Consider the following 19,000-nt stretch of genomic DNA (forward strand, 5'->3'; position numbering starts at 1 on the left):
CTGCCAGAGGCATGTGCACTGCTTAATTAAATTAATGCTGTTATAACATTCCAGGTGTAATCGTTATAGTTAACACACACGCTTATAGTTAACACACACATGCACACACGCAAGCATGCATGCACACACACACACACACACACACACACACACACACACACACACACACACACACACACACACACACACACACACAGAATGCTACAGCAGCTATTATTGCCCACATTCCAGGATCAGTACATTCTTATAATTATGATTGTTATAGGTGTGTGTTTGTGTGTGTGTGTGTTTGTGTGTGTGTGTGTGTGTGTGTGTGTGTGTGTGTGTGTGTGTGTGTGTGTGTGTGTGTGTGTGTGTGTGTGTGTGTGTCATTTGTTTAGAACAGAAATACACGGACGTTTTAGTTGTATGTTGTGTTGTCTAACATTTTGAATGTAAACTGTGATTGGTGGACATAGACACAGGCAGACAGAGAAATGGACAAACACAGAAACAGACAGACAGACATATGGACAAACACAAACACACAGGTGGACAGACAGGCAGACGGATGGATGGATGGACAGACAGACCGACAAACAAATGAACTGACAGGTATATAGACAGACAAACAGACAGACAGAAAATGTGATGCAGTTTGTATCGTGACATACTGTGTGTGTGTGTGTGTGTGTGTGTGTGTGTGTGTGTGTGTGTGTGTGTGTGTGTGTGTGCACTGATTACATCATATTACAGGCGGAATAGAATACTTTCGAAATGATGTGTGGCAAGTAAACCTATGACATAAAATTGCATGTTGATTAATTAATACAACATAATCTCATTAATGATGACGCAATTCTTCCAACCTTATTATTATTGCCACATAGATGATACACTTAACAGTGAAACGTGGAATTGAGTGTGTTGTGAAGTAAATGAAAATCTTGAGAGTGCATACTTAGCTACACAAGCAAATTATTTACCAATCAATTGATCAATCAATCAAACAATTAATGACCTTAGGTAACAATAGTGACTTTGACATTACTATGTATGTATATATGTATGCAGAGTGACAAACTGTGGCAACCTCGTCATGATGCTGAAGGTCTGTGTCATCCAAACGAGATACCCGGTGGTCGTATGATTTCCTGTGACAGCTCGAACATATGGCACATGTATGGCATCTATCAAACATATGGTGTCTATCAATCAACTTTAGCTCTCTTTCTGTAGTGGAAATTTTGGTGCTCTTTCTATTGCTGCTGCTCCATTAAGTCATAGAGTTCCTTGCTTTGGTTATTGTATATCTGAGTCTGAAATTCCAGGCAAGTAAGTGTTTGACTATTTGAGGGAGGAGATCTGATTTTGGTAAGTCTTGCTGTTTGTTTAGACTAAACGTTGAGCTATTGAGGTCGAAGGGCATTTTACCTGGTCCTCTCTATGGCAAGCTGAAGAATGGTGAAGCTATTGTAGCACCGAATGGAGAAATCGTAATGTTTGCTGTGATGTGTAGCTACTGACCTGCTGACTAACTGACAGATGCAAGTAATGTGGATGATGCATGATGATGATGACGACGACACTATTTAGACAACCAGACAGACAGACTGACAGACAGGCATGGTCCTGTTGTATTAGTGTTGCTGTGGACGTTTTCTGTTAGTTGCTCGTGATGTAAATGTTTGATTTAAATGGAAAATATGTGTATTGAGACAGACAGACAGACAGACAGACAGACAGACAGACAGACAGACAGACAAACAGACTTTTAGATGATGCTAGTTAATTTGTGTTTTTCCAAGGCCATTTGGCCTTTACTTTTTTTTAGTAAAGGAGCAAGCACGTGTGTAGTTAATTGGACTGATGAGGACATTGTGTTGTAGAGGATTTAGCCTCCATCTGTACGTACTTTGTTCTATTGAATAAAATACCTTTGACAGACAAACAGATAGACAGAAAGACAGACAGACAGACAGGCAGGCAGGCAGACGAATAGATGGATAGACAAACATACAGGAAGACAAACAGACAGACAAACAGAAAGACAGACAGGCAGGCAGACAAGCAGGCAGGCAGGCAGACAGACAAATGGATAGATGGACAGACAACAAACAGAAAGACAAACAGACAGACAGACAGACTGACAGACAGAAAGACAAACAGACAGACAGACAGATACTTTATTCTCATGTAGACTCTACTAGTACATACGCTAGGAAGTTGTGAAAGCAATCCAGTCCTTGCAAACAACAAAGTCATAGATTAACTAATGAACTTGGCCTTGAATGTCAAAATCAAATAATCTATCTAAATCACCATAATTAGGTGACAGTTTTGAAATTTTCTAAGGATAACTTTTGGTATTGCATCTTTGTAGAATTGTAGAAAATCTTACATACAGCAGACAAGACAGACAGACAGACAGACAGACAGACAGACAGACAGACAGACAGACAGACGGACAGATAGACAGATGGACAGAGACAGACAGATGACAAACAAGCAAACACCCAGACAGCTAATGACAAACAAGCAGGAATGCAAACAGATAGATAATGTCACACAATGAAAATTTAATTAGAAATTCTTACAATGCCATTTTTACATTTTTAGGTAACTACTGAAGAGGCACTGGGACCACCAACACCAGGAAGGAAAATCGGTCGGTGTGTATTTCATGTTAAATACTCACACACTCTGATGATTGCAAGTTTGATTTTCAGTCATTTTGGGTGACACATCGGAATCAATACGGATAACTTCCATTGCTCAGAATTGTGACGTTCTTGTGCATGAGGCAACAAATGAAGATGAACTCCAAGAAACAACAATCAAGAACGGCCACTCCACTCCGAGTATGATCACATTTTCTGACCATTTGTACTACTGCTTCTGCATAAATGTGATTAATTAATAAACATATTATTTTTAATTAACTAGATTTTGATGCATAGTAAATGTTTAATAATTAATTTTGATTTATTAATTTTGATATATGTGTGTCGTTATGCCCCTCCATGATGGGCAGGTGGGGTCTTTACCCCCATCTGGGCGCCCACCAACCCGGCAGGTGAGCCCAGCAGGGTACATGTTTCTGTGTAGTCACACGGCGATGACTAGATAGATTGCAGGCATTGTGGTGACCGCAAATTTGGTACACCATGCTTAGTGGATATCAATGACCACCAGCAAAGTACTTTGTACAAAGCCAGACCACAGAAACTCCCCAACGACTGAAACGAGTCATAGTCTCATGGACAAAGCTAGAGAAACATGAGAAAGAAAGACGGACAACTTACATAATTTACTGTCGTCATGGGGTTTGAACCCTCAAACCATGGAGTGGTAGTCATTGAACCCCCAAACCATGGAGTGGTAGTCATTGTTGCTAACCACTAAGCCACGGTGGTGGCACTTTAATTTTGATTTATTAGTTTTGATTTATTAATTTTTGATTTATTAATTTTGATTTATTAATTTTGATTTATTAATTTTGATTTATTAATTTTGATTTATTGATTTTGATTTATTGATTTTGATTTATTAATTTTGATTTATTAATTTTGATTTATTAATTTTGATTTATTGATTTTGATTTATTGATTTTGATTTATTGATTTTGATTTATTGATTTTGATTTATTGATTTTGATTTATTGATTTTGATTTATTGATTTTGATTTATTGATTTTGATTTATTGATTTTGATTTATTGATTTTGATTTATTGATTTTGATTTATTGATTTTGATTTATTGATTTTGATTTATTGATTTTGATTTATTAATTTTTGATTTATTAATTTTGATTTAATTAATTTGATTTATTAATTTTGAGTTTAATTAATTAATATATTGTTTTTCATTTGTAGCCATGGCTGGTCAATTTGCAACCAAAGTCAATGCTGCAACACTCATTTTAACTCACGTCAGTCAACGATATAAAACGAACTCGAGCACTCTCGGGGTATACAGAAGATATTGGGAAAAAAATCAATACTCGTAATTTATTTCAATTTATTGCAGGATGGAGAGGTGCCTGTTGCGAAGTTGGCAAAACAAGCATCTGCTTGCTTTACTGGGAAAGTGATAGTCGCAGAAGACTTATTCTGCTTTAGTATACCCCTGAAAAGACGTTAACAGTAAATTATTTTTACTGCATCACAATGTCTAATACAGGGTTGACAAAGTGGCCCAAGTTGTGGCAACCTTTGATATTAATATTGCTTATTATTTCTAAATAATTGATATTAAAAATGATAAATTTGTACCCTTTAAATTCCTGTAGAATACAGAATAGCTGCATACATCTATGCCACTGTACTGCTACAAACTGGAGTATATAAACGATCTTGTAGTCAGACCCTCCAAAAACTCATTTGTGTTGGTCTGTCACGTGACAACTGGTACCGGTCCTATCCATGGCTGACTGGTATGGGGCTAGGGTTAGAGTCAGGGTTATGGTTATGGGTTAGAGTCCGGGACCATTTACAGCAATACCAGACCAACACAACTTTCTGGACTATGCAGTGGGAGACCAACTATTTTTAGCGTGACAGGTCTCTTATCAGAGGCAATTATTGACAGAAGAACATTAAGCTTTTTTATCCAGGCGAGCATCCTTGCTTTGTCTAACATAATGGTGGTTTAATTAATGGTTTGAAACTCGACTCTGCCATTATGAAGTGTGGAGCAAGACTGTCACTGTAATGCACATATATATATATATATATATATATATATATATATATATACAGATTTCGAGCGCGGTTTGCCTGCCTACTTTGACTTATCGGTACGAAGTTCCTTACAACCGTCTTTTCTCACTCAAGCAGCAAGTCATCCAGGTGCAGCATCTGATGCAGGAGAGATGGAAAAGGACGAACGACATCACCTGAATGTGTCCAGCACAGGCAGCCTTTTTCATCCGCTAGTAGTAGAGACTCTGGGTCTCTGGACAGCTGCTAGCCTTCAAGTGCTCAAGATCATAGCACGTAGAGCTTCGTTTAAACATAATGTTTCAATTAGCCAGTCTGTTTGTCATTTTCATCAGCAACTCTCTACTAGACTGTGGTGTAGCAACGCTAAAATGATACTAGCTAGATGTAGTTTAGATGGTACTGCTAGTCCCCTATGGGACCTATAATATAATATATATGTATAATATAAAAAAAAAAAAAAAAAAAAAAAAAAAAAAAAATATATATATATATATATATATATATATATATATATATATATATATATATATATATATATATGTATATATATATGTATATATATATATATATATATATATATATATGTATATATATATATATGTATGTATATGTATATATGTATATGTATATATATATATATATATATATATATATATATATATATATATATATATATGCTGCAGTGCCAGGTTTGCTCGTTCTAGTTGCAAGAGTGCATGTGCAAAGTCTTGCGTAATTGGTCTATAAACTCTTGATGGTACAGTTTCATCGAATGAGTACTGTATGCTATGGACTGTCTTTGCACTAACTCTAGATCTTGGTCAATGTGTTGAAATAACCTGCTTGCCTTGTTTCAAATGCTACGAATAGAATCCATTATGTGCACAATACTTGTCAACAGAATGATCAAGCTCAAAGCTTTTGTCGTCAAATTGATAACTATTGTATAATAATTAATTATAATTATGTTTATCTGGGGCCAGAATTTGCCCTCATCACTATGGAAACAGCAACCAACCCTGTAATCTTATATGCATTGTATTGTATTACATTATTATATTATAAAATATATTATTACTATTATTATTATTATTATTATTATTATTATATATTATATATTGTAATACAGTGTATTGTAATATCATGGTAATAATAATATGATAGTAATGTGTATACGTACATACATGTGTACATCCGGGATTTTATCTCGTCTGCTCCCATCTTCTGCAAAGAACGAATCCGTTGTAATCCGAGAATGGCAAGGCTTTGCCGGCAATTCCTTGCGCTTGCCGCTCTTCTTTCGACGTGTTGGGTGATGGCCAACGGCGTCGTCAACGGAGATCTGGTGATTTTGAAGAGCGAGCGCACGATCGACGCGACAAGTCATTTAGTGAAAATCAAGACCATTTTCACAGTCGAGAATACGGGGACTAAAGCCGCCGACCACGTTCACTTCGTTCTCGACTCCAAACATGCTGATTCTCTTGCCTACATTGGAGCTGTGGTGTGTGTGTGACTGGTGTGTCTTGGTCTGGTGATTTCTGATTGAAATTTTGGTTTCTGTGCGCAGATGGAGAGCCAGGATGGCGAGTCTGATGATGACATTGCGCTCCGTGTTGTTCCTGAGGAAGCAGGAAAGAGTTTGAAGTTAGTCCTGTGTGTTTGAGTTGATGGAGTGAGTTGATGTGTTGGGTGTTGTGTGGGCGTGGCGGTAGGTTAGTGTGTGTCTGCTGTGAGGATTGCCGGTTGTCCCAAGTTTTTTGGTTTTTATTTTTTTGCAGGAGGGTGTATATGCAATGCATGCAGGCTACAGTTTGGTGGTAGTATTTAGTACATCCAGGTACAGCCATCCCTTGTTATTCTGACACTTGATAATTTGGATCCCAAACGTTTAAGTTGCGCCCACACTATAGTATTTTGCGTTCAGTTATCCGAACTCAGCGTTCAATTATCCGATTCACAATTAATTATCTGAATTGGGTGTTCGATTATCCGATTCAGGCGTTCAATTTATCTGTTGCTTACGGTTGGGCAGCTGCTCAAATATCATCATTCATCAGCTGTGTCTAGAGATGCAATAATTTTTAATTAATCTTGAAGTTAGCGTGAATTGTTGGTGTGTGTTGTACGTTAATTTGCTTTGCAGTAATCTTGGTGTCCCACGTATGTTTTCATGGAGGTCCGTTGGGAGTGAACTGAATCTACATATCTAGGAAGCCTACAACACCTTGCTCAGTCAATCGGTTTGCACGTGTGGTGTAATCCGCAAACTTTGTAAGCCGCTCATCCTGCGTGATACCATGCAACAGTCCATCATGCATCGTTGGCGGGTGTTTAGCTAATCAAAGAGCTTGAATTTCACTAATTATTGTTTTCCCACTTTGATTGAAGCAATCATTTAATATTCAACTGAAATGTGAGTGAGCATCATAGAAAGACGTCATGAAAGAAATGAGCACGTTTTTGACTTTACGTAGACTGAAATAATTGTTGCTATAAATTTGGTACTTCGATGACAGAACCTCAGATAATGAATGCCTGAATCGGATAATTGAATGCTGGATTTGCATAATTGAATGCAAAATACTATAGATGATCAGAAATGGATTGTGATCCGATTGCAATCGTACTGATGATCAGATTGCATCTGATCACGATTCGATTGGGATCATACTATCATAACTAGCGTCCACACTGCACTTTGAAAACGTTATCTCCACTTCTCTTCAGTATCACATGACTGATATATTAATAAAAATTGAGCAAGAACAAAGATTGAGGAGGGTTAGATGTTCTGACTACACTTGTAGTGTAGACACAATGTGACGTGAAGGTAATGCGTAATTACTATTTCATAATTGGATTCAATTGATTGCGATCGATGTGAGTCAAATCTGCCTCTCGATGTGGATTGCGTCAAAGTGGATTAGGTGTGGATGTGACATTTGCTGTCGGATCGTGATCCAGTTGCATGTGTGGACAGACATTGAGACTGTTTACAATGTATAGGGTGGTCTCCCAAACAGGGATAGTACAAATTCACTGGTTTGTCTGTCTCTGTCTGTCTGTCCATCCGTCTGTTTGTCTGTCTGTCCATTTGTCTGTCTGTCTGTCCATTTGTCTGTCTGTCTGTCTGTCCATCTGTCTGTTTGTCCGTCTGTCCATCTATCTGTCTGTCTGTCTGTCTCTCTGTTTGTCCATTTGTCTGTCTGTCTGTCTATTTGTCAGTATGTCGTAAGACACAATTGCTGAAGTCCATCCACTTTGACTCCCTCCATCTCCCTCCATCTCCCTCCATCCCCCATCCCCCATCCCCCATCCCCCATCCCCCATCCCCCATCCCCCCCCGAAGCTTGTGTGGTTCTTGCTGGGGCAGATGTTCCCAGCATTTATCCAATGAGCAATTAGTAATTAGCATAAGGAGTGGGTTTGTCTTTCAATTGAAGGCTGTCTATTGGTTAGAGTAGCTACTTAACCAATTTGCATAACAAGGCTGGTGGAAGTTCATCTGCAATGCACACCCAAAGAACGACATGACCATGAGCTCTAAAATGAAGTGTTTAGCGTGTCTCTAGGACCTTGCTGTCAAAGTTATTCAGGATTTACTGAGGGAGAAGTCAGCGTGGACAGACTTGTATAACACAATGGCCATATAAATGTATAGGTATAGTAAGTGGGTGTTCTAAATTATTAGCATCAAGTGTCATGAGTCAAGTCAATTTCCCAGAGTACAGAATGCAGTATGTATGAAACCATAGTTATGATAGAATTTGCTTTTGCATTACATGCTATTATTGGGATGTTCTCTCACATGATGACATTTACACGTATGATCCATGCCGTTATCTAGTATTGGATAGTTTGACATAATTACTTACAGTGAAAGCACAATCTAATACCCCATTCACACGAGCACAACTCCAACTGAGCTGAGCCAAGCCGAGCCAGCCTGGGCTAATGAAGCGAGGCAGCTGAGTTTTAATAGACGTGTCTCTTGGTGTGCACACTAGATACAGACGTCGTCATGGAACAAGCTGTTCGTGCTTATACTTCTTGCTGGCTCTAGAACCTTCAATCTGGAACTGTACGCTGTCTTCACCCCATAAAGAAATGAGACACAAGGTTTCGTTTTCCGACCACGCCGTCTTGGAAGCTAGTAAGCATACGTGGCCGTCAGCCTGGCTTGGCTTACATTCACACGACGATTTGAAGCCGAGCTGACCCTGGCCAGCCCAGGTTGGCACTCCAAGTTGTGGGCCAGGCCAGCACGACTCGGCTTGGCTCGCTTTCACACGATAATTTCATTCAGCATTGACCCGTACCAGTATGGGCTGGCCCGCTTTTGAGTGCTTGTGTGAATGGAGTATAACTGTATAGCCAAATCAAAGTGACTATTACAATACACTGAACACACAACTCTAGTGGAAGTTCAAAATTGAGCGCCTTTGTTCTGTGCAGGGATGGATCACTGTATAGTATACAGTTGACATCACCACTAGCTACGGCTGCGTCGGTGGAATTAACAGTCGAGACCGTGTTTGCAGATCTCTTGGAGGCACATCCATCGCAAATCACTCAATCAGAGAAACAACTCGTTCGTTATCGTGGCAGCCACTACATCTACTCACCATACAAGATAAAATCACAGTCAACGACAGTGAAGCTCGCATCATCCTCGGTGATACAATACAGTAAGCAGCTGCAGCCGGTGAAGCAGAGCGACAGTACGATTGATTACGGTCCGTATGATGACATTGACGCGTTTACGAAGGACGACAAGTTGGTTGTTCATTACGAGCATAATGGACCGTTTTTGACTGTCATAAGGATGGAAAGGGTGATCGAGGTGTCGCACTGGGGTAACATAGCTGTTGAAGAAACATATCACATGAGACATACTGGAGCCATTCTGAAAGGTATTCATGTGTTTACTGGTATGTCTGTGTATTGGCCGGTTGTTGCAAATGTTGGCCTTTTACTTTGATTTCTGTTTGCTGTTGTATGTGTATTTGGCTTGTTCTGTTATTTATTACTCGCTTTGTAGTGCTAACAATGTATCTGATGTGTCTAGCCTGGTTCACAATATTGACGCCGACGTTGACATCGACGTTGACACTAGAAATGAATCCTATTCCAGCGTCGACGTCGGCGTCAACATCAAAGGATGCCGCCGACGTCGAGGCGGTTTCTTTGAAGTTTGACGCTCAATTGAGCGTCGGCGTCATATTGTGAACCAGGCTTCTGTCTGCCTGTCTGTCTGTCTGTCTGTCTGTCTGTCTGCATGCCTGTCTGTTTTTTGTCTGTGTATCTGTTTTCTTCTACTTGTGTGTGTGTGTGTGTGTGTGTGTGTGTGTGTGTGTGTGCGCGCGCGTGTGTGTGTGTGTGTGTTTATTTGTTTGTTTTTCTGTTCATCAGTTTGTCTCTTTGAGGCTGTGCTTGTTTGTCTGTCTGTTTGTTGATCTGTTTGTCCACAAGTTTGGGTGTCTGTCAGAGTGTCTGCCTTTGTGTTTGTCTGTCTCTGTTGCTATCCATTCGTCTGTCTGCTTGCCAGCTTGCTTGTCTTTCTGTCTGTCTGTCTGTCTGTCGATCCATCCGTCTGTCTGTCTGTCTGTTGATCCATCAGTCCGTTCGTCTGTCTGTGTCTGTCTGTCTGTCTGTCTGTCTGTTTGTCTGTGTGTCTATCTGTCTGTCTGTCAATACATGTATTTAAAATTTCAACACTTACATTCTAAATGGTTCCAGCAAGGAAAAGGAAAACATGCTACAGCAATGTCCGGCGACCCTTACGGCCGCTTACTACGTAGGACGATTAATTAACTGTCTGTCTGTCTGTGTGTCTATCTGTCTGTCTGTCTGTCTGTCTATTTGTGTATCGGTTCATTTGTTTGTCTCTTCATTCATTGATTAACGCCCATTTGCTTTCTTACTTACTTAATTGTTCATCTCTATTTTCTCATTTTTGTGTTTCTATGTGAAATAAGTGATCTAACATTGTTATCATTCAGGGCCATTTTCACGGTACGACTACCAGAGGAACCCAACAGCCAGTGGCACTTCCTCCATCCGCAACTTCAAAACCTTACTCCCAGCCTCAGCCACCGACGTCTATTACCGAGACGAAATCGGCAACATCTCAACAAGCCACATGCTACCAAAGGACGATGCCGTCGAGCTTGAAATCACACCACGATTCCCGTTGTTCGGTGGCTGGCAGACCGAATACTACATGGGATACAACGTTCCCAGCTATGAGTATCTCTACTATTCTGGTAGTCACTATAAACTCAAGATGCGTGTTGTTGATCATATCTACGACGATCAGCGTGTTCAAGACTTTTTGTTGCAAATTATATTGCCCGAACGAGCGTCGAATATCAAGTTCTCTGCGCCGTTTTCGCTCAGCGACGAACAGCACTCATTGCATTTTACGTACTTGGACATCGTGGGGAGGCCGGTTGTTACTGTTAGAGGCAAGAACTTGGTTGAACAGCATATACAAGAGTTTGAGGTAGATGAGTGTGATGAGTTGTGGTGTTGGTATGTTTGTGTGCTGAAGATGTCATAAGCAAAAATTAATTATAAAAAATTATTGAAATCAAATATGAAAATTAAGTAAAATTATAAAAACTGTTTATAAATCAATTATTATAAAAATCAGTTACAAAATCAATTTTAAAAATTAACTGATAGTTTCAATTGTGATGAAACCGTGTGGTTTGTGAGGTGGTTACCCTTATTGTGGTGTAACGTGAAATGGTTGTATAGAGAGTATATTGGAGTTTTGTGTGGGTAGTTAGCATTTGTGATGCAAACTTATAATTGGTTGGGTTTGAGTTTGACTGATGTTAATGTGTTGTTGTTTAGTTGGATTACGACTTCCACGGGATCTTCTTACTTCAGGAGCCGCTCTTGGTTGTGCTTGCATTCTACCTGCTGTTTACATTTGTCATTGCGGTCGCTCGTATGGATTTCTCCATCACAATGGTACGTCCCAAGGCTTCTAAAATCATAAACTGTATGCAGAGTAATTAGTAGACAGAAATGTATGCATGAGGTGAAGAAGAATTGCGTTATGTGTTTTGTAATGATTGATTGTGCACGCAGAATGCTGCCACTGAGGCTTGTCTGAAGGCTGCTAGTCGTGTGGAACATGTGCAGTCACTTGTTGATCAAGTGTTGGCGACTTATGGGGATTATAGTGAAGCACTTGATAATTTGAAGACGAGTAGGGACACCAAGAAGTTTCAGAACACGAAGAAGCAGTTGGATAGTCGATTGAAGACGGTTGCTGGTGAGCTGCCCGATGTAGAGAAAGAGCTACGACTGCTAGATGCGGATGCTGCTGATAAGGTGTGGTATAGGGTTTATGGTTTTTGTTTGGACGAGTTTGTTGTGTGTAGACATGTGCATGGATAAATGGACTGGGACACATGCACATGCACGTGCACGCGTGCGCTCGCGCACACACACACACACACACACACACACACACACACACACACATGGACACGTGCACACACACACTTACACACACACACACACACACACACACACACAGAGATGGACAGACAGACAGATGGACAAATGGATGGACTGACACATAGACAGACAGACACATGGACAGGTATACATGCACACAGTCGTTCACACACATGCACTTGCATACACACTCATCTACTGCACCACACTGTCACACTTTGGGAATCACAGAATTGTCTTTTAGGTCCACAAGCTAGGAGACAAGTTCAGGGATTACGTAGGTACTTTGAAGGATGTCACTCAGTTAACTGAACAGTTGGTGAACGACAAGATAAAGAAAGAAGTTTTCTTCGAGCGTGAAAAATCTGTGAAACAGAAGCAAGAATCGATTGTCAATGAAATCCAAGCTCTTCAGAGGGGACTATGAGTAAATGGTACTAGGTGCCATGTAGCTGTTTGGCTTGATTGGATTTGGATAGTGAAATTCAGTCAGAATTTGATGCTGATTGACTGAATGTCACGACTGTCTCACAGATAAGAAAGTAGTGTTTTAGCTGTGTTGTAAGCGACTCTGGTTTCTCCAGGTGCGTTCACACTGACGTCCAGCCTGATCTTATTGTACAGGGCAAACTCTTTTCTACAAACTATTACCTTCTATAAGGCAAAATCTTTGAGGCAGACTTCTTCCCTATGAGGTGAAAGATCTGACTGGAAAACGACGTACACTGAAGCAGCCTTGAGTTGAGGGCACTTGAAGATTATGATGAAAGTAAGGCACACAGCAAAGCCCCTTGGGTTGTAAGGCAGAGTGGAATATAAGGCAAAAATTTTTGGCCGGACATTGTGCTCTATAGCAAAAGAGGTTGACCTGACATTTTAAATTTTGGGCATTCATTTTTATTTGATTTCACGATCCTTGTAATTATCAACATCAACATTCAGTTCCATTTCTTTATTTGTTGCATCATACTGTATAAGATGAAATATTGGCGGGGAATTTATTTTGGCGGATTGACGGATTTTTTAGAGATCGCCAATATAAAATCCGCCATCAATTTGGCCACTGGGATATATTGACATCGTCATTCGCGTGAATCAACCATCAGGTGATGTGGCACGAATCAGGTTACAAGATGGTAACCACTGCTTGCCCTCTGTTGTGCGTACCCTGTCAAACAGGGAGGTTAAACATGAGAATGAGGCTATTGATAAAGTATAGGTGAAGTCGTGTGGGTTAGATTCTGTAATTGCAAACTCCTCTATGAAGCAGCCACTTATGTAGGATGAGGAATATCGAACATAAATATTGTACATATTTATCCAACAACGATGTCCAACCGCCAAATAGAATCCACCAATGTTTCATCTTATACGGTATTCACTGTACTGTGTGTATTTGCTATCAAAATCAAGACATAAAATTGGCTTGTTTGCTGTTGTTCTATTGCATTCGTTGTTGATCATGACAACTACATGTGGTTGTCGTGCTTGTTACAATTCATTGTGACTAATATTTTATTAAATTTTAGCTAAACAAGGCCTGTAAAGTAATGACATGAAGTGATCAGGAGATGAGCAAGCAAATCGAGAGCATGTTGTTCAACAAACAATTTAGACTCGACCCAGTCTCTCTCCGCCGTCGTCATTCCCCGGATAGTCAATCCTCTCTAGACTAGAAACTGGGTCGAGTCTACAAACAACTTAGTTAGGGGCAAGTTGCCCTCCCACTGTTTATTCTATTCAACTGCAGCTGGTGCAATAAACTGCAGTGCAATAAACGGTGGTTAAGGCATCAAAGATATTCCTCTAAGCGTGATTTCACACTCATGCATCTGGAGATTGTCAACTCTAACTTTTGCTTGCTGCTTTGGGCAGTTGTCTGGACTTTTTGTCACTCACTGATTCCTTACTATCCATGCAAACTGTTATGCCTTCAACGATCATGTAGGTATGTTCGATCAAAGCAAAATTGTGGTCAGTCATGAACACCAGTTGGTCAGTCAATGATTGATTACCAACTGTTGTATTCCACTCTGTAAGCAGTGTTCCAGCTAAGTTCTTTGAGCAAGACGCAATGCCCTGCCTCACCTTTCTTGCGTTCTCCACGAATGTTAGGGATCCTCCAGTGCCCAAATATATTTTTACACATCTTCGCAACAAGAGTCCATACAAGTATATCTTAGTATATACATATTGTTTACCATTCAAATGACATTATACTGATATGTTCTATTGAAAGGTGGCATTGTCGGCTTTGCAGCTGCAGGCATTTTAGTTGTGGGCTTAGCAGTCTTGGGAGCTTCAGTTGTAGAGTGAGCAGTAGTGGTCATTGCAGTTGTGGCATTGGATTCCTCAGTTGTTGCCTTGGGTGTCTCATAATCAGTTGTGGCTTTGGGTTTCAGTTGTGGCCTCGGGTGTCTCAGTTGTGGCCTTGGGTTTATCTATCTACATTAAACGTACTAAGACATCAGAGAAGGTTCCAGTCCACTTTCAACTACAAATATGGCTTTAGTGAGGAATGGAAGACTGGAAGACCTTGGCTGCTCACGAGCACAAATGAAGACGAACACAGACACATAACAGTTACTGTGAATTGTGAGTTTGATGCTGATGCTAACTTTGAATTATACAATACTGTATAAACTCGATTTCATATAAGCTGGCAAAAACAGTTTGCATGACTTTTAGACAAAGTGTCCTCATTGGTAAACCCTTCCTGACCAATTCAAATCCTGGATGGAACAGAACTGGTTCTAAGGACTTAATAAGTGTCGTTGATGTAGGCGAGTACATTGAAACTTTGCTGAGTATAAAGCTACTTGATCGTCAGTGTGTGTGAACACATCATTGGATAGATGCCTATTGTTTTAACCATTTTCTCAGTTAGGCATGCCTTTCTATTATGTTGGCATGTTATACATGTAATATTGTATGTAATGGGTGATGCAATGGTAGAGTGTAGTGTCAACATTCGGTATCTATTTTGTCAAGCTTCAAAAGCAATAGACATAGAACAAAATGTACAGATTATTCCATGCATTTGAAGTCTTTTTCCTGAACAGTAACCAGTATGTAATTAATTTGTTACCCGGCTGTGACATATATAGAGGTCACGTGCACACAACAACAAAGTTGGTCTAGTAATGCAAACAGATTACTAAGGTGTCCATAAATTATATATATATATATATATATATATATATATATATATAAAAGTTGTAATCGTGAATATCTTCGATAGTGTAGGGATTGGAGTATAGTAGACGTAGCGTGCACACGTCCATATTTGGTAATCGACAACCTCGTTGGCTCGTCTCGCTCGCCATTGAAATCAATATAAGCGACAATGGCGCGCGGTAGCGCATCCAGTCTGTTCAGCGTCAGTGACAACGAAGAGTCATCCGCCGTCTTATCACTTATGCGACCATCATCATTCACTCGCACAACGACTCCGACGGCTCGACAGGCAAGACATGCAAGCGCACGCCTCGTAGCAGAGACAAAACGCTCGATTAATCAACAGATTTTTGTGTTCTAGATTGATGCGCACGACACGAGCGAGGAGAGTTTGAGAACAGGCCTCAATATGCGGTAGGAATCGTTTTTTGTCGGACCACGCCTACGCATATTTGATATTAATTTGTTAAGACCAAGTCTTAGTCCTAGAGTGTACACAAGTTGTCAGTGTGTGCCACAGATGCAACTGGACGCGTGTTTGAGTGTAGGAGTAGTGGGTGGTACTGAATGCTTTGCCTGTTATGCTGCATGGTCGTTGTATGTCTCATGCTGTCTGTATGTCTCCAGAGTTCTCTCCGGGATTTCAGAATACTGTAAATCAATAAATTTTGTATGCCATTTAATTTCTTTAATTTCTTGATTGCAAATAATTCACTAAGAATTTATTATTATTAATTTATTGTCGTGCTCAACCAGATCAGTCTGGTTTGTAAAGTCTATTGCAAGTACCGGAAGCAAAGCCTGCTTCAGAAGTACTTAGACCATCACGGCTGTCTAGAAAGAAGACATGACTTTACGAAGGATCCGAGTAGATCCCAGAAGCACTGTTTTCTGTAAGTGCTGCAGGTTGTGATGACCTGGAATAATGTCCAGCCACCGTGCAATACCTGCGTGCACTGTGCCCAAAGCTCCCAAGACCACCGGAACCACCAGTGTTCGACAATGCCACATGCGGCTTATCTCCACTCGCAAGTCGCTGTACTTCGCCAACTTCTCAGCATGTTTCTTGCCAATGTTGTCATCAGCAAGACAGCTGATATCAATAAGAAGACAACTGTTTGTCTTCCTATTTCTGAGACAGATGTCTGGATGATTGGCTTTGATCTTCCTGGCAGTGGGGATGGTGGTATCCCACATCATAGTAATGTCATCCGTCTCCACAAGCCTATCAGGATGATGCCGGTACCATCTGCTCTCCACTGGAAGCCCAAAATGGCGACAAACATCCCAGTGAATGATGGATGCCACCTGATTGTGTCGATCAGTGTAGTCCGTCGGTGCCAAAGCACCACAGTCTGCCACAATGTGGTCGACAGTCTCCAGGCCTACACTGCACATGCGGCAAGTAGGACTGACATCACGATGTAGAATCTTGCGCTCATGGTACCGAGTCCAAAGAGCTTGGTCTTGAGCAGCAACAACCAGTCCCTCAGTTGCAGCAGGAAGATTTGCTGCCTTTAGCCATCTGTAGGTCTCTTTCATGTCCACAGGCGGTTGCTCAGTGAGACGGCAATACTGCCCGTGTAGTCTCGCGTAGCCAGACCCCTTTCGCCTACGCGAGACTACTGCCCGTGCATAGGCTTCCCGCTCCAGGACCGCACACGAAGAGAACTACAACACGTACGGTAATGTCTTGCATCTGTTTCAGGCACTTGCTTGAGTCACCTTCAACCGAGATGGATGCATTCCTGTGTAACTTCTGCGACTTATTGTCCATATTAGTAATTTTTATTATTAAGAATTTATTATTATTAATTTATTATTATTAATTTATTATTAATTTATTATTATTAATTTATTATTAATTTATTATTATTAATTTATTATTATTAATTTATTATTATTAATTTATTATTATTAATTTATTATTATTAAGAATTTATTAAAGCCCAAATATTCATGCACGTTTTCTAGTGGCAAACAGATCTATGCAGATGCATATATACAATAGTCTGAATGATTGTTGTCATTGTTTGGGTTGGGCAGAAATGGCTTTCACGGCTCAGTGTAGTATCCTGTCAACGAATTGGCTTGGAATCAGAGACATTGAGATACGTCGGCCGACCTTCCGGGATGTTGGTTGAGCCTCGTTGTCACTAACTTCCACGCACTTGTTCAAGAGGCACGAGGGAAATTTGCGAACATTTAGTTTGTACGAAATAGAATTTGCGGCAGTTTGCAAACGTTTCTAGTTACAAATATTTATTGGTTTACAGTGGCAAGGCAGGATGGTAGTTGCAAGACATGTCCCTTTCTTACCATGTACACCTGTATAGACTGCATCTGTATGTGCCCTTGGGTACCCAGACCTTCACAATAGGATTGAGCAAATACGAACAAAATACTGCCCTTGAACAAAATAGGGGCTGTACACTTGGTCACGTGACTTTGTTTGCTCAGCGTGTTACCTTCACTTGTATTGTTCTCATAGAGCAGAAGGTTTGTGTGCTTGTTTGGCGTTTGTTGAAGGACAGCATGGTGATGTGTTTATTGTATTTTGTTGACTAGATGCCGCAATCTCAATCTGTCCTGCTGTTTGTCTAGCTCAGTTTTTACAGTTGATATTAATAAATAAATGTATAATATATAAATTAATATATAATAAATAAATATATATAATATAAATATAGTAAATATATACTAGTAAATGAAGCTGTGTTTACACCGTCGCTTCAGAGCTACGAGCGTATATATTTGTGTATATGTGCATGTAGTTGTGTGTGTGTGTGTGTGTGTGTGTGTGTGTGTGTGTGTGTGTGTGTGTGTGTGTGTGTGTGTGTGTATTTATTGTAAATATTAATGCAAAGTTTATTAAATTTTTGTTTATCTATTGTCATTATCATTAATTAATCATTAGCTTAATTGTTGCTAGAATGTAAACAGTACTTTGAAAACACATGGGTTTATCAATGTGATTAAAGATAATTAACTAAATACCATCAATGTCCCACACTACTTTGAATTCACACAGCTACGCAACTCTTGCACGGAGTGGGTTTGTTACATCTTTGTTATGTCTCAATTCTGCATATATATAGCGCTCTTGCATCACTGGAAGTTAATAAATTAATTAACTATTGAGATGGACATCATTATCATACTTTTATTGAATCGTCGCCATCTTTCGTTCCGCTAATTCATTGTAGGTAGAGATCGATGTACGTTTCCTAGCTGCATAGAAAATACTGTGAAGCGACATGCATGTACATCTAGCGACCGGATCCAGAAGAAAGCAGCGTACACAACGTTTCCCACGATTCTTTCTTGCAAGACGACGTCGATCATTCATCATCAGTCCTACTTAGAACATATTGCTCTCTCGATCGCAGATGACATGCTGGTGGTGCGCATGCAACGGTGCTTAGAGCTAGATGCATGGTCCCTTGGGACCTTCGCTTGGCGTCTTGAAGAACGATAAATTTGTTTGTTTTGCGATTCTTTTGTAAAAAGTAATAAACGCATACAACTATTACCTGAACTTTACTCTGCGCTTCTTAGTTTGACGACAGTTTGACCGTAAAATGGAGGTTTACGACATCTCGGCTTTTCTGTCATAATGCGCGGGATTGTTACGTCACCCA

At 40.1% G+C, this 19,000-nt stretch overlaps 3 protein-coding genes across 3 annotated transcripts in view; all 3 read left to right on the plus strand.

Moving 5' to 3' along the window:
• The window catches only part of LOC134195631 (zinc phosphodiesterase ELAC protein 1-like), a 10,196-nt gene extending 5,917 nt beyond the window's left edge, over window positions 1–4,279 (plus strand). Inside the window, exons 4-11 of the mRNA XM_062664688.1 lie at window positions 1–9; window positions 1,054–1,160; window positions 1,219–1,314; window positions 1,376–1,475; window positions 2,599–2,647; window positions 2,709–2,840; window positions 3,855–3,949; window positions 4,009–4,279. The exon at window positions 1–9 is cut by the window's left edge and continues 182 nt beyond it. Of these exons, the coding sequence (XP_062520672.1) occupies window positions 1–9; window positions 1,054–1,160; window positions 1,219–1,314; window positions 1,376–1,475; window positions 2,599–2,647; window positions 2,709–2,840; window positions 3,855–3,949; window positions 4,009–4,122 (702 nt within the window). The 3' untranslated portion in view covers window positions 4,123–4,279. The remainder of the gene's footprint in view (window positions 10–1,053; window positions 1,161–1,218; window positions 1,315–1,375; window positions 1,476–2,598; window positions 2,648–2,708; window positions 2,841–3,854; window positions 3,950–4,008) is intronic.
• A 1,629-nt stretch (window positions 4,280–5,908) lies between these two features.
• LOC134195638 (dolichyl-diphosphooligosaccharide--protein glycosyltransferase subunit 1-like) lies at window positions 5,909–12,750 on the plus strand. Its single transcript, XM_062664697.1, has 7 exons — window positions 5,909–6,207; window positions 6,274–6,350; window positions 9,162–9,619; window positions 10,709–11,211; window positions 11,568–11,687; window positions 11,808–12,053; window positions 12,427–12,750. The coding sequence occupies exons 1-7, from the start codon at window positions 5,959–5,961 to the stop codon at window positions 12,607–12,609; spliced, it is 1,836 nt and encodes a 611-aa protein (XP_062520681.1). The 5' UTR covers window positions 5,909–5,958; the 3' UTR covers window positions 12,610–12,750.
• A 2,779-nt stretch (window positions 12,751–15,529) lies between these two features.
• LOC134195843 (nuclear pore complex protein Nup107-like) overlaps window positions 15,530–19,000 on the plus strand; it is a 27,382-nt gene continuing 23,911 nt past the window's right edge. Inside the window, exons 1-2 of the mRNA XM_062664929.1 lie at window positions 15,530–15,648; window positions 15,721–15,773. Coding sequence (XP_062520913.1) covers window positions 15,601–15,648; window positions 15,721–15,773 — 101 coding nt within the window. The 5' untranslated portion in view covers window positions 15,530–15,600. The remainder of the gene's footprint in view (window positions 15,649–15,720; window positions 15,774–19,000) is intronic.

This window comes from Corticium candelabrum, chromosome 20, assembly GCF_963422355.1.
Source record: "Corticium candelabrum chromosome 20, ooCorCand1.1, whole genome shotgun sequence".
NCBI classification, from domain to species: domain Eukaryota; kingdom Metazoa; phylum Porifera; class Homoscleromorpha; order Homosclerophorida; family Plakinidae; genus Corticium; species Corticium candelabrum.

Excerpts from the sequence above, each read along its gene's own strand:
- LOC134195638 (XM_062664697.1), top strand. The coding sequence starts at position 5,959 with ATGGCAAGGCTTTGCCGGCAATTCCTTGCGCTTGCCGCTCTTCTTTCG. Across the intron at positions 6,208-6,273 it reads TTGCCTACATTGGAGCTGTG|ATGGAGAGCCAGGATGGCGA; the intron begins GTGTGTGTGTGA and ends TTCTGTGCGCAG. Across the intron at positions 9,620-10,708 it reads TACTGGAGCCATTCTGAAAG|GGCCATTTTCACGGTACGAC; the intron begins GTATTCATGTGT and ends GTTATCATTCAG.